General features: G+C 44.5%; 1 protein-coding gene across 1 annotated transcript in view; it reads left to right on the plus strand.

Annotated features, from left to right (window-relative positions):
* LOC137353163 (uncharacterized) overlaps nucleotides 1–14288 on the plus strand; it is a 36206-nt gene that overhangs the window by 11395 nt on the left and 10523 nt on the right. Inside the window, exons 5-7 of the mRNA XM_068019211.1 lie at nucleotides 2899–3192; nucleotides 3276–3519; nucleotides 11681–11860. Coding sequence (XP_067875312.1) covers nucleotides 2899–3192; nucleotides 3276–3519; nucleotides 11681–11860 — 718 coding nt within the window. The remainder of the gene's footprint in view (nucleotides 1–2898; nucleotides 3193–3275; nucleotides 3520–11680; nucleotides 11861–14288) is intronic.

Raw genomic sequence — 14288 nt, forward strand, 5'->3', positions numbered from 1 at the left:
GTGTCCAGCCCCTCGGTATACATGTTGGGAGGGCCTTACACAGTGGCCAATTCCTATTGAGCCTTTGCAACGGCTCCACAGAGCTTTAGTGTATCCCTCAGATGTAGTCCTGGACCTTGGAATGTACCAGTCTGCAATACTGTTGTCATCGATGGCTTTTTGCACCGGAAGACCAACAAGTTTCAGGCAGAACTGTGTCTTTCACTAAGTTAATGGTCCTCCAGCAGCGGTTGATGTTTATCTCAGTGTGCATCCCTGGGAACAGTCTGTAGAGTTTGGAGACCTGCATTACGGAGCTGCTTGGGATGCACCTCAACAAAAGCCACTGCATCTCTTTCCAGACCTGCTTTGCAAAGGCACATCATCTTTTCCCATGTGGCCTCAAGGATGTTGCATGCATGGACATGTGGTCAAATGTGTATTTCTGTACAAATCTTTCCACGAGGGGCTGGTGGTATGGCATAGTCCAACTGAATGGTGCGTTCTGCACCCATCCCTAATTGCCTTTGAGCAAGTGGTAGTGAGCTGTCTACAACTGAGTGGCTTGCTAGACCATTTCGGAGGATAGTTAAGAGTCAACAACAGACTGGATAAAGATGACAGATTTCATCCCCTGAAGGACATTAGTGAACCAGATGGGTTTTATGACATCCAGTAGTTCCATGTTATTAATGATACTAGCATTTTATTCTAGATCTATTAATCAAATTTTTAATTCCCCTATCTGTCAGCGTGAGATTTGAACTCGGGTCTCCAGAGCATTAGTCCAGTATCATTATCACTAAGCTACCATTCTCCCTTTGCTACCTGTTCCAACAAACTTTTGGTGACCTATCCTATTATTAGCTTAAAAAGCTCAGTGTCAAATTTTGTCACTTAAAGCTCCTGTGAAGTAAAGGCCTGCTTGGGTCTGCAAATAAAACCCGACCCGGCCTGCGTCCTTTCATTTTTTTACGTGCCCGACCCAACCTGACTTCCATTTTTCACTTTGTTGCTTATCTGCACAAGCTTTAAAAAATTGTAACTAAACAATCTTTCAAGTCCAAAAAGTACATTAAGATTGGAGCCACTTACCGGAGGTGGTGATAGAGTGTGTCCGACCCGGCCCAACCCAACCTGAGCCCGAATGTCGGACACGGAAGTGCGACCCGACCCGACCCGAACCCGACATGTGTCGTTGGGTCCCGTCTGGTTCGGGTCAGGTAGCCATGCTCTACTTGAACGTTTTACAATGGTAAAGATGTATTATAAATGCAAGCTCTTGATGTATATCATTTTAAACTGTCCTATATCTCACGTCTTAAATGTTGCTGCTTTATAACAGTGAGACCACAAAGCCTTAGATACAAAAATAAAACCAGGCTTTAAAATTACACTGGTACGGAGGCTGTCCCCTTGAGAGAATCCTTGAATACAAGTCATGTGATTACTACTAGGCTGTTTTGATGATGAAGCACTCCCTTGGTCCTGCATTGGAGAGTTGGCCTCGATTTAACACAAAAACTGGCATGAGAGTGGGTGCTATCACGCAGATCAGGACTCCAGTGGGTAAATTTATCCATGGGCTACCTGGCATATGTGGGTATTAAAAGCACATGAGTAATATTTACTTCGGAAGGGTAAGATAGAGTAAGGTATAGTGGACATCACTGGTTTAACTCAATGAGAAATTGAAAATGTAACCTTTTTAACAATCTACATACAAACATACATACAACGTATGAATTAGGAGTAGGCCATTCAACCCCTTGAACCTGCTCTGCCATTTGATAAGATCATGGCTGATTTCTGATTGTGGCCTCAACTCCACTTTCCCATCTCCCCAGTATAACCTTTGACTCCCTTGTCACTCGAGAATCTATCTAACTCGCCTGAAAAATATTCACCTGCTCTTTGGGAATGAGAATTCCACAGACTAACAACCCTCTGAGAGAAAAAAAAATATTGTTATCTCCATCTTAAATGGGAGACCCCTTATTTTTAAACTGTGTCCCTTACTTCTCTCTCCCGTCAGGGGAAACATCCTCTCAGCATCCACCCTGTCAAGTCCCCTCAGCATCTTATATGATTCAATAAGATCACCTCTCATTCTTCCAACCTGTCCAACCTTTCCTCATAAGAAAACCCCTTCCTCCCAAGAAATATTCGAGTGAACCTTCTCTAAACTGCTTCTAATGCATTTATATCCTTTCTTAAGTAAGGAGACCAAAACTGTACACAAAACTCCAGATGTGATCTCATTACAGAAATCCTCCCTAACCACCTGCCATGACAATGGGTGGGGTGGAGGGCAATCCTGGAGAAACAGTTTTTTGCACCACTCTTGTGCCAAAGTTACAGTGTGAGATTGGAACTGCCCCTGCCCTAGGTGCAGCAACTGTTGAATTTAAACTTTGACAGACCAGAGGGACCCACTGTTCATGGGAACACCTTCATATGAAAGCTGCTGGAAACTAAAAGACCAAAGTCCATCTAGTTCATCTTCTGACATCCTGATAGTCACACGTTACACCAATAATTGAGTTGTTTACCAAGCACAGCAATCAGTCTTTGTCACTTGGTCCACAACAGGCCCAGACATGCCACAAGGGAAACCCTGGTGATGGAGAGCTTTGGGAACTGTAGGTCCAGCCACCTGTTCCTCCCAAGCATGCTCCAAGACCCCTACCTACCTGACTTGGTCATATATTGCTGTTCCTTAACTGTCGGTGGGTCAGCATTCTAGAATTCCTTACCTATCAGAATTGTGGAAACACCATCATTGCACTGACCACAGCAGTTCAACAAGACGGCCCACTGCCACCTTCTCAAGGCCAACTAGAGTTGGTCCATAAATTCGGCCTTGCCAGCAATACCTACATACCGAGTATTTTTGTATATGTTTTTCCCTAATCTCAGTGCTATGGTTGGTCTCAAGTTCCTTGGGATACCGGGAGAAAAATCAGCCAAGGTTCCCACTCCTGATTACTATTTGTCAGAAGGCATGGGTGGGCTGACACCATACCCTGCGGGCACTCACTGTCTTGATTCACAGTCAGAGAATGTCTTTTTTGGGGAGAACCAGAATGGACCAAAACGCTCAGCAGGGAAATTTGGAAGAGTGAAACAAGGCTGCTCGTGCCAGGCAATGCAGGTGTTGGCATTCCCGCTGGGCAGTTCAAACTCCCATCTCCAAGGCGATACAGACCAACCGTGATCTAACTGAATGGCGGAACAGGATCGACGGGGCTGAATGGCCTCCTCCTGGGCCGTTCACTGCTTACTGGCACCCTCAGAACTACAACTCCCGAAAGGCACCTTGGAGGCAGCAGCTTCGTGCGCAGGCGTTCGCGCCCGGCAAAGGGTGGGGGATGGAGGATAGAGGGATCAAATGCCCTCCCCTTCCCTCTCCCCCTCCACACCACCCGCCGGCAAGTTGCTCAGCAACTAGATCCGGGTCCGCGATCAGAAGCCGCTGACACTTGCCCGAGCGAAACTGACACAGCGAAAGGTTACAATGTAGCGCGCCGACTGGACGCAGTAGGTGAGTTACAAAGTGTCAGTTTCATGTGTCTTTCCAAAGTGGATAGTTTTGTAGCGAAGGAAGGCTCTTGACTTTCTGTTGAAAATAGTTGCTACTTTCACTTTAAGATTGAATTTGACTTGAAATCAAATCTCCCCAAACCTCCAGTTCGTGTTGGGAATCCTCGCAATCTTTATATTTTAATTTAAAAAAAACAAGAGTTAAAGGCAAAAAATAAAAAGTGGCGGGGAGAAGGCGCGCGGGGGAGAGTGAGAGGAAGAAGATAAGAGGCGGTGAGAATTGCGTGTGAACTACTTCGTAAATAGCGAGTGATTCATCGCTCAGCCTGGCAGGAGAGTGCGCCTTCAGGATCGTGACGAACAGAGCAGACTCTGCGCCGACCTTGTCCCCTCCTTTCCAGTTTAACTCTATTAGTACCGTATTGAGAGAGAGAAACTTTCTGGGAGTGGGTTTGGACTCAGCACTGGAAGTTGCTGAGTTGTGGCACAGGAGGGGGCTGAGTGTCCCGGTTGCAGCCTCTGGAAAGGGGAGGGGGTGCTGGGTCGCCAGGTGTGGGTTCGCTCAGTCGGGGCAGGATCGGCAAGTTGCAAGAGACAATCTTAGTGACGGTGAGTGTCCCGCTTTCTGTTCGCTCATCACTGTCCCTGGCGTTTGTTTCTGTGGTGCTCTCTGATACCTGGCATGAGTGGTCGGTCGCTATGTACTGGCCTAGACTGAGAGTTTGACAGGCTGATCGCCTGTGGGGGGCAGCATGGCTGACCCTGTTCCTTGTTTTCGCTTCATATTTGCACTTTCCAGCAGCCTTCCCCTTTGCTCTTACACACCACCCCGCCCCTTCGCTCTCGCCCACCCAAATCAAAGCTAAATAGGTAAAAATATAAAACAAATTGGCGTAGTTCGTTTATTTTATGCCCTTGGGTTTAATTAAGTGGAAGATAGCAAGTAACAGGGATCCAAATAACATTGACTATCTGGTCCATATAAATAAGTAAACTGTCATAATTTACCAATTTGCCTAGCAAACTAATCTATCAAGTAATTAATACTGGACCTCAAGTGACCCTGTAAGCTCCAGAGATAAATTACTGCCGTCAAATTAATAAAGACTAGAAATCACAGTGCAGGCCATATGTTGGGACTGTTATATGTGAAACTTGTGGACCCTGTGACTGTCCTGGATTGTCCATAGAATCATAGAAAATAGGAGCAGGAGTAGGTCATTCTGCCCTTCAAGCCTGCTCCGCCATTCATTATGATCATTGCTGATCATCCAATTCAGGTAACCTGTTCCTGCTTTCCCCCCATATCCTTTGATCCCTTTAGACCCAAGAGCTTTATCTAACTCCTTCTTGAAAACATACAATGTTTTGGCCTCAACTGCTTTCTGTGGCAGCAAATTCCACAGGCTCACCACTCTCTGGGTGAAGAAATTTCTCCTCATCTTAGTCCTGAAAGGTTTACCTCATATCCTTAGACTATGACCCCTGGTTCTGGACTCCCCCACCATCAGGAACATCCTGCCTGCATCTACCCTGTCAAGTCCTGTTAGAAGTTTATAGGTTTCTATGAGATTCCCCCCCTCACTCTTCTGAACTCCAGCAAATATAATCCTAACCGACTCAATCTCTCCTCATACGTCAGTCCTGCCATCCCAGGAATCAGTCTGGTAAACCTTCGCTGCACTCCCTTTATAGCAAGAACATCCTTCCTCAGATAAGGAGACCAAAACTGCACACAATATTCCAGGTGTGGCCTCACCAAGGCCCTGTATAATTGCAGGAAGACATCCCTGCTCCTGTACTCGAATCCTCTCGCTATGAAGGCCAACATACCGTTTGCCTTTTTTACTGCCTGTTGGACCTGCATACTTACCTTCAGTGACTGGTGTACGAGAACACCCAGGTTTCGCTGCATAGTCCCCGCTCTCAGTTTATAGCCGTTCAGATAATAATCTGCCTTCCTGTTTTTGCTACCAAAGTGGATAACCTCACATTTATCCACATTATACTGCATCTGCCTTGTATTAGCTCACTCACTTAACTTGTCCAAATCACCCTGAAGCCTCTCTGCATCCTCCTCACAACTCACCCTCCCACCCAGTTTTGTGTCATCTGCAAATTTGGAGATATTACATTTAGTTCCCTCATCTAAATCATTAATGTATATTGTGAATAGCTGGGGTCCTAGCACCGAACCCTGTGGTACCCCACTAGTCACTGCCTGCCATTCGGAAAAAGACCCATTTATACCTACTCTTTGTTTCCTGTCCACCAACAATTTTCTATCCATCGCAATACACTACCCCCAATCCCATGCACTTTAATTTTACACGCTAATCTCTTATGTGGGACTTTGTCGAAAGCCTTCTGAAAGTCCAAATAAACCACATCCACTGGCTCCCCCTCATCAACTCTACTAGTTACATCCTCGAAGAATTCTAGTAGATTTGTCAAGCATGATTTCCCTTTCGTAAATCCATGCTGACTCTGCCCGATTCTACTACTGTTCTCTAAGTGCTCTGCTATAAAATCATTGATAATGGACTCTAGAATTTTCCCCACTACCGACATCAGGCTGACTGGTCTATAATACCCTGCTTTCTTCCTACTTCCCTTTTTAAATAGTGGGGTTACATTAGCTACCCTCCAATCTGTGGGAACTGTTCCAGAGTCAATAGAATCTTGGAAGATGACCACCAATGCATCCACTATTTCTAGGGCCACTTCCTTAAGTACTCTGAGTTGCATACCATCAGGCCCTGGGGATTTATCGGCCTTCAATCCCATCAATTTCCCCAACACCATTTCTCTATTAACACTAATTTCCTTCAGTTCCCCTCTCCCACTAAGCCCTGTGTTCCCCAACATTTCTGGTATGATATTTGTGTCCTCCTTTGTGAAGACAGAACCAAAGTATGCATTTAGTTGGTCAGCCATTTCTTTATTCCCCATAATAAATTCCCCTGCTTCTCACTGTAAGGGACCTACATTTGTCTTCACCAATCTTTTTCTCTTCACACACCTATAGAAACTTTTACAGTCAGTTTTTGTGTTCCCCGCAAGCTTGCTCTCGCAGTCTATTTTCCCCTTCTTAATCAATCCCTTGGTCCTCCTTTGCTGAATTTTAAACTGCTCCCAATCCTCAGGTCTGTTGTTTTTTTTCTGGCAAATTTATATGCCTCTTCCTTGGATCTAATGCTATCTCTAATTTCCCTTGTAAGCCCTGGTTTGGCTACCTTCCGCGTATTGCTTTTGCACCAGACAGGGATAAACAATTGTTGCAGTTCATCCGTGCAGTCTTTAAATGTTTGACATTGCCTATCCACTGTCATCCCTTTAATTTCCCAATCCGTCATAGCCAACTCGCACCTCATACCTTCGTAGTTTCCTTTACTAAGATTCAGGACCGTAGTCTCAGAATCAACTATGTCACTCTCCATCTTGATGGAGAATTTGATCATATTATGGTTGCTCATCCCCAAGGGGTCTCGCACCACTAGATTGTCAATTATTCCTCTCTCATTACACAATACCCAGTCTAGGATAGCCTGTTCTCTAGTTGGTTCCTCAACGTATTGGTCCAGAAAACCATCCCGTCTACACTCCAAGAATGCCTCCTCTATGGCTTTGTGACCATTTTGATTTGCAGCACAGTGGTGCAGTGGTTAGTACCGCAGCCTCACAGCTCCAGCGACCCGGGTTCGGTTCTGGGTACTGCCTGTGCAGAGTTTGCAAGCTCGCCCTGTGACCACGTGGGTTTCCGTCGGGTGCTCTGGTTTCCTCCCACAGCCAAAGACTTGCAGGTTGATAGGTAAATTAGCCATTGTAAATTGCCCCTAGTTTAGGTAGGTGGTAGGAGAATTGAGGGAAGGTGGGGATGTGGTAGGGAATATGGGATTAATGTAGGATTAGTATAAATGGGTGGTTGATGGTCGGCACAGACTTGGTGGGCCGAAGGGCCTTTCAGTGCTGTATCTCTCTATGACTCTATATGCAGATTAAAGTCATCCATAATTACAGATGTTCCTTTATAGCATGCATCTCTAATTCCCTGTTTAATGCCATTCCCAACATCACCACTACAGTTTGGGGCTCTATATACAACCTCCACTAACGTTTTTTTCCCTCTACCCATACAGATTCCACATCGTCAGAGCTAATATCTTTCCTCACTATTGCGTTAATTTCCTCTTTAACCAGCAATGCAACTCCACCGCCTTTCACTTTTTGTCTGTCCTTCCTAAATACTGAATACCCCTGGATGTTCATTTTCCAACCCTGGTCACCTTGCAACCATGTAATCCTGACTATATCATACCTGCTTACATCTATTTGCGCGATTAATTCATCCACTCTCTTGCGAATGCTCCGCGCATTAAGGCACAAAGCCTTAAGGCTTGTCTTTTTAATATTACCTGACCTCTTCCCACTATTTTTCACTGTGGCCCTGTTTGATTCTGGCCCTTGATTTCTCTATCACTTTTCTTATTTCACTTGCTGTCTTTTGTTCTTGTCTTTGATTCCCCCCCCCCACCCTCCTCTGACCCCTTACAAAGGTTCCCATCCCCCAGCCATTTTACTTTAAACATAGAAAGAAGGTTGGGCCAGTGGCCGGGGGGAGGTGGGGGTGGTGGATTTGGGGAGGAGAAGTGGAGGGTGGACTTGGGTGGGAGGGGAAGAACCACAATGTGGAATTTTTGGACATTTGGCCTAAAATTGGTCCATTGGTCAGACCAGTAAAGGTAGAAGGGCATCGCAGAGCTGTGTGGTTGGACAGTGCAACTTAGTGACTTGTGGTGCAGTTATTTTGCTTGCCACTGGAACCCTGCTGGAGGGCGCTCCTGGTTTTACAGCTCTCTGTGCCACCTAACGCTGTCCTGTCCTCGTCTCCAGGAGCAGGCCAGTATCATAGCAACAGTTTCAGACAGGAGAAGACCTTCACCCAGCTAGCCTACCTAGCCACTGTATTCCCTTGATACATTTCTAATAACCCTGAATCCTATTTGTTGACAAGAAAGCTGTCTAGTTAAAAAAAAAAGCTTTCATTTGTATTTCCTATGTTCTTTTGTTGTCCTTAATTTGTAACATGACCCCTTTGTGCTTAAAATCTGTGCATGGCAGCAAATTTTACTTGGATCTAGTTTGGTCAAACCTTTCATATTCTTTGCGTCTGAGTCAGAAGATTGTAGATTCAAGTCCCACTCCAGGACTTGAGCTGAAAAATCCAGGCTGACACTCCAGTGCAGTACTAATGGAGTGCTGCACTGTCGGAGGTTCCATCTTTCGGGATGAGACATTAGACCTGTCTGCCTTCTCGGGTGGATGTAAAAGATCCTAGGGCACTATATTGAAGAAGAGCAGGGCAGTTATCACCAGTGTGCGGGCCAATATTTATCCCTGAATCAACGTCACTAAATTAGATCATCATTATTGCTGTTTGTGGGATCTTGCTGTGCACAGACTGGTTGCGGCATTTCCTGCATTCAAAGAGTACTCACTGTTGTAAAAATACTTTGCTGGTTGTAAAGTGAAACGTCTGGTGGTCGTGAAAGGCGCTATATAAATATAAGTCTTTTTATAACATCTCTCTTGTATCTCCTTTCAGTCTATCTTTATCAAGATAGAACAAGCGTAGCCAATCTTTTCTAATCCATCATTCCCTTAACAACAACTTCCAGTTACAGAATGCCTTCAAAAACATCCCTAGGTGCTTCACAGAAGCGTAATCAGATAAGGACAGCTATTAGGACAGCTGACAAAGCATGATCAAAGAAGTAGGTTTTAAAGAACAGTGAGTGGCAGAGAAGTTTAGGAAGGGAATTCCAGAATTTTAGGACCTAGGCAGCTGAAAGCTCTGGGTTCATCCATGTAGTCTCCTCGTCATGTTGTGAGATGAGTCAGCCCTGAATCATGTGTAGGTTCCTCTCTTGCCTTTTCATCCTCCACTGATTCCTTCAGACTCCTCCAGGTAGAAATGTCAATTATCCCATTAACACCTTGTGTCCCCGTCCCTCCTGTAATCTTCCTTTGCAGTTCTTTTAATGAGGTGCCACACAGTTAGGCTCATGACGGCACAGTGGCGCAGTGGTTAGCACCGCAGCCTCACAGCTCCAGCGTCCCGGGTTCAATTCTGGGTACTGCCTGTGCGGAGTTTGCAAGTTCTCCCTGTGTCTGCGTGGGTTTCCGCCGGGTGCTCCGGTTTCCTCCCACAGCCAAAGACTTGCAGGTTGATAGGTAAATTGGCCGTTGTAAATTGCCCCTAGTGTAGGTAGGTGGTAGGGGAATGGTGGGGATGTGGTAGAGAATATGGGGTTAATGTAGGATTAGTATAAATGGGTGGTTGTCGGTCGGCGCAGACCCGGTGGGCCGAAGGGCCTGTATCTCTAAATAAATAAAATAAATAAATGACAAAGATTAAGGGATGTGGAGTCAGTGGACAAATTACTGAATGGATAGCACATATCCTAACAAAGAAGTAGAAAGCAGAGAGTAGGGGTAAAGGATAGTTATTCAGATTGGAGGAAGGTAGAAAGTGGAGTTCTACAAGGATCAGCACTGGGACCACTGTTCTTCATAATTTACATTAGTGATTCGGACTTCGGAATGAGTAACTGAATATCATCATTTGTAGATGATACCAAACTGGGCTGTATAGCTAAAGCTAAGGAAAAAAACGTGCAGACTGCAAATTAACTTTAACATAGATTAATAGGAGGTGATGCAAGGAAAAACAGAAAAATTACCTATCCCTTAGAAATGGGGTAGAAGAGCAAAGGGATCTTGGGGATATTGGTGAACAAATCAGTAACAGCAGGTTAGCAATGCAATTAAAACACCAACACAGCACTGGGATTTATTTCTAGGGGTACATAGTTTAAAAGTAGTGAAGTTAAACTTAACTTGTATAAAATCCTGGTCAGGCTGGACAGTCCTGTCTCCGTACTATTAAAAAAAAAACATGGGTGCACTGGAGAAAGTGCAAAAAAAAAAAGATTTGCAAGGATGGTACCAGAACTGAGAGATTACAGATATCGGGAAAGTTTCAACAGGTTGTCACTTTTTCCTACATCGAATCTACAGCACTGAAACAGGCCCTTCAGCCCAACTGGTCTATGCTGGTCATAGAGAGATACAGCAGTGAAACAGGCCCTTCGGCCCACCGTGTCTGTGCCGACCTAATGGTGTTTTGCTCCACATGAAGCTCCTCCCACCCTTCTCCATCTAATCCTGTCAGCATACTCCTCTATTCCTTCCTCCCTCACGTGTTTATCTAGCTTGCTCTTAAATGCATCGTTGCCTCAGCCACTTCCGGTGGCAGTGAGTGATTCATTTGTCATCGCTCTCTGAAGCATGGTGCAAGAGGGAAGGCTTCAGATTTTTGGGACATTGGGACCAATTCTGGGGGAAGAGGCATCTATTCAAAAGGGATGGGTTTCACCTCAACAAGCCTGGGACCAATATCCTTACAGGGAGGTTCACTAGTGTGGTTAGGGAGGTTTAACTAAATTGGCAGGGGGGTGGACACCAGTCTATAGAAGTAGAAAAGAGGAATAAGGTACATTAAGGAGTGTGAGTGTTGGATATTACTGGAGAAGGAAGTAGTAGATATTCAATAGGAGTAGACTAAGAAGGACTATGAGGAATACAAAGACAGGTTTACAATGCATGAATGTAAACATGCAAAGTGCGGTGAATAAGGTTGGTGAGCTACAAGCACAAATAGCCACGTGGGAATATGATGTAGCAGCAATAACGGAAACGTGGCTTAAAAATGGTGAGGACTGGGTGCTTAATATTCAAGGATACAAAGTGTTCAGAAAACGTAAGGAAGGAAAAAAGGAGGGTGGGGTGTCAGTACTGATCAGTGAAGACATTATAGTGTTGAGAGGGAGGATGCCCTTGAGAGTGCAAAGACAGGGTCTATTTGGTTAGAGTTGAGAAGCAAAAAAGGTATGATCGGGCTACAAATAGTGAGAGAGAGGAGCAAAGCTGCAGGGAAATCACAAAGGTGCAAAAACTATAGAGTGGTGATATTGGGGTATTTTAATGGCCCAAATATCGATTGGAATAATGTTAGAGTAAAGGGTAAGGAGGGGGAAGAATTTCTGAAATGTGTTCAGGAGAACTTCCTTGACCAGTATGTTCTCTGTCCAACTAGGAAGAGACATTGCTGGATCTGGTGCTGGGAAATGAGGTGGACCAAATTGGCCGAGTGACTGTGGGGGAGCACTTTGGTAAGAGTGATCATCGTATCATTAGGTTTGAATGCGTAATGGAGAAGAGCAAGAAACAATCCAAAGTAGAACTTCTAAATTGGAAGACGGTTAACTTCAATGGGGTGACGGAGAGCTAGCCAAGGGAAAATGGAACCAAAGATTGACAGGAAAAATCTGTAACGGAACAATGGGTGATATTTGAGTAGGAGATGTTTCAGGTACAGGCGAGGTACATTCCATAAATTCGAAAGGTAAGGGAACCAAAGCCAGGTCTTCTTGAATGACGAGAGATAGAGTTTATGATGAAACAAAAAGGTGTATGATGCATGTCGGGTGAATTCTTCAAGTGAGAACCAGGCCATATACAATAAGTAGAGAGGGGAAGTGAAGAGGCAAGGAAGACTGGCAAAGTGAGAATAAGAGAATAGAATGGCAGTTAATATAAAGGGGAACCCAAAAATCTTCCACCAACATGTAAATAGTAAGAGGTGGGGTGGGGCCTATTGGGGACAAAGAGGATGATATATGCTAAGAGACGCAGGGCAAGCTAGAATATTTACTGAGTACTTTGTATCAGAGTGTACTAAGGAAGAGGATGCTAACAAAATATCAGTAGAAGTGGAAATGCTGGAGGGACTGGATGGAGTGAAAATTGATAGGAAGGGTGTACTGGTCTGCATGGCTAAGCTTGGGATGGATAAGTCACCTGATCAGGATGGCTTGCATCCCAGGTTGCTAAAGGAAGTGGGAGTGGAGATACTGGAAGGGCTTGCCGTAATCTTCCAATCTTCCATAGATACGGGCGGGGGAGGTGCCAGAGGATTGGAGAGTGGTACATGTGACGCCCTTATTCAAGAAGAGGTATAAGGGCATTCCTAATAACTACAGGCCATTTATAGTTTACATCAGTGGTGGATGAGGTTTTAGAAACAATAATCAGGGGAAAACAATCACCGGGGCCCTTGGAGAGTTTGAGTTAATTCAGGAGAGCCAGCACAGATTTGTAAAAGGCTGAATGTGCTTCAATAATTTAATTGGGTTTTTTTCTGATGATGTAACTGGGAAGGTTGATGAAGGTAAAGCAATGGATGTTGTCTATATGGATTTGAAGTGAGTGTTTGACAAAGTACCCCACAAAATTGAGGCTCATGGAATAGGATAAAAAAAAAAAATTGGTTTAAGGTCAGTGAGTCATGGTAAATGGTTGTTTTTCAGAATGGTGGGTGGTAGGCAGTGGTGTTCCCCAAGGGTCAGTGCTGGGACCACTGCTTTTTTGCTATATATACATCGCTTGAATATTGGAATAGAGAGTAAAATTTCTAAATTTAGTGATGACGGCAAACTTGGAGGTGTGGAGGACAGTGAGGATGATGCAAATTGACTGCAAGAGGACATTGATAAGCTAGCAGAATGGGCAGACAATTGGCAGGTGGAGTTTAATGTAGAGAAGGGTGAGGCAATGCATTTTGGCAGAAGGAATAGAGAGAAAGAATAGAGACTAAATGGTACAGTTCTAAAGAGCAAACAGGGACAGAGGGACCTGGGGGGGTTCATGTGCATAGATCTTTGAAGGTGGCAGGACATATTGAGAGAGTAGAGGCATTGAGTACAAAAGCAGGGAAGTTATGCTGAACCTTTATAAAGCTCTGGTTAGGCTACAACTGGAGTATTGCGTCCATTTCTGGTCACCACACTTTAGGAAGGATGTGAAGGTCCTTGAGAGGGTGCAGAGGAGACTTACCAGAATGGTTCCAGGGATGAGTGATTTTAGCTACAAAGTTAGTTTGGAGAAGCTGGGGTTGTTCTCCTTGGAGCAAAGGAGATTGAGGGGAGATTTGATAGAGGTGTACAAGATGATGACAGGTTTAAATAAGGTAGACAAGACGGGACACAGATTTAAGTTTTTGGACGAGATGCAGGGGGGATGTGAGGAAGAACTTTTTTACACAGCAAATAGTAATGCCTGGAACTCGCTGCCTGCAAGGGTGGTGGAAGGGGAGACGATGAATGATTTCAAAAGGAAAATGGATGGGCACTTACAGGAAATAAACCTGCAGGGCTAAGGGGATAGAGCGGGGGAATGGGACTGATTGGATTGTTCTTCAGAGAGCTGGCATGTACTCAATGGGCTGAATGGCCTCCTTCTGTGCCATAATGGATCTATGACTGTATAACTCTATAAAGAAGTTTCTCCTAAATTCCTTTTTGGATTTCTTAATCCTTTTATGTTTATAAAAGATAGTTTATAAAATGGAAACAATTTCTCCACTTCCTACCCTATCAAACCCTTTCATAATTTTGAAGATCTCTGTCAGGTTACTCCTCAGCCTTCTCTTTTTTCTAGAGAAAAGAGCCCTTCAGTCTTTCAGGATAATTAGAACCTCTCATTTCTGGTATTTCCCCCGTGAATATTTTTTTGCATTCTCTCTAATACCTCTATATCCTTTTTATAATACAGAGACCAGAACTGTGCACAGTATTCTGAGTGGTTTAACCAAGATTCTATGCAAGCTATAGAGGTTTTTTAAATGATCAATTCTTGGACAGGGT

The sequence above is a fragment of the Heterodontus francisci genome, chromosome 40 (genome assembly GCF_036365525.1).
Source record: "Heterodontus francisci isolate sHetFra1 chromosome 40, sHetFra1.hap1, whole genome shotgun sequence".
Classification (NCBI taxonomy): Eukaryota; Metazoa; Chordata; class Chondrichthyes; order Heterodontiformes; family Heterodontidae; genus Heterodontus; species Heterodontus francisci.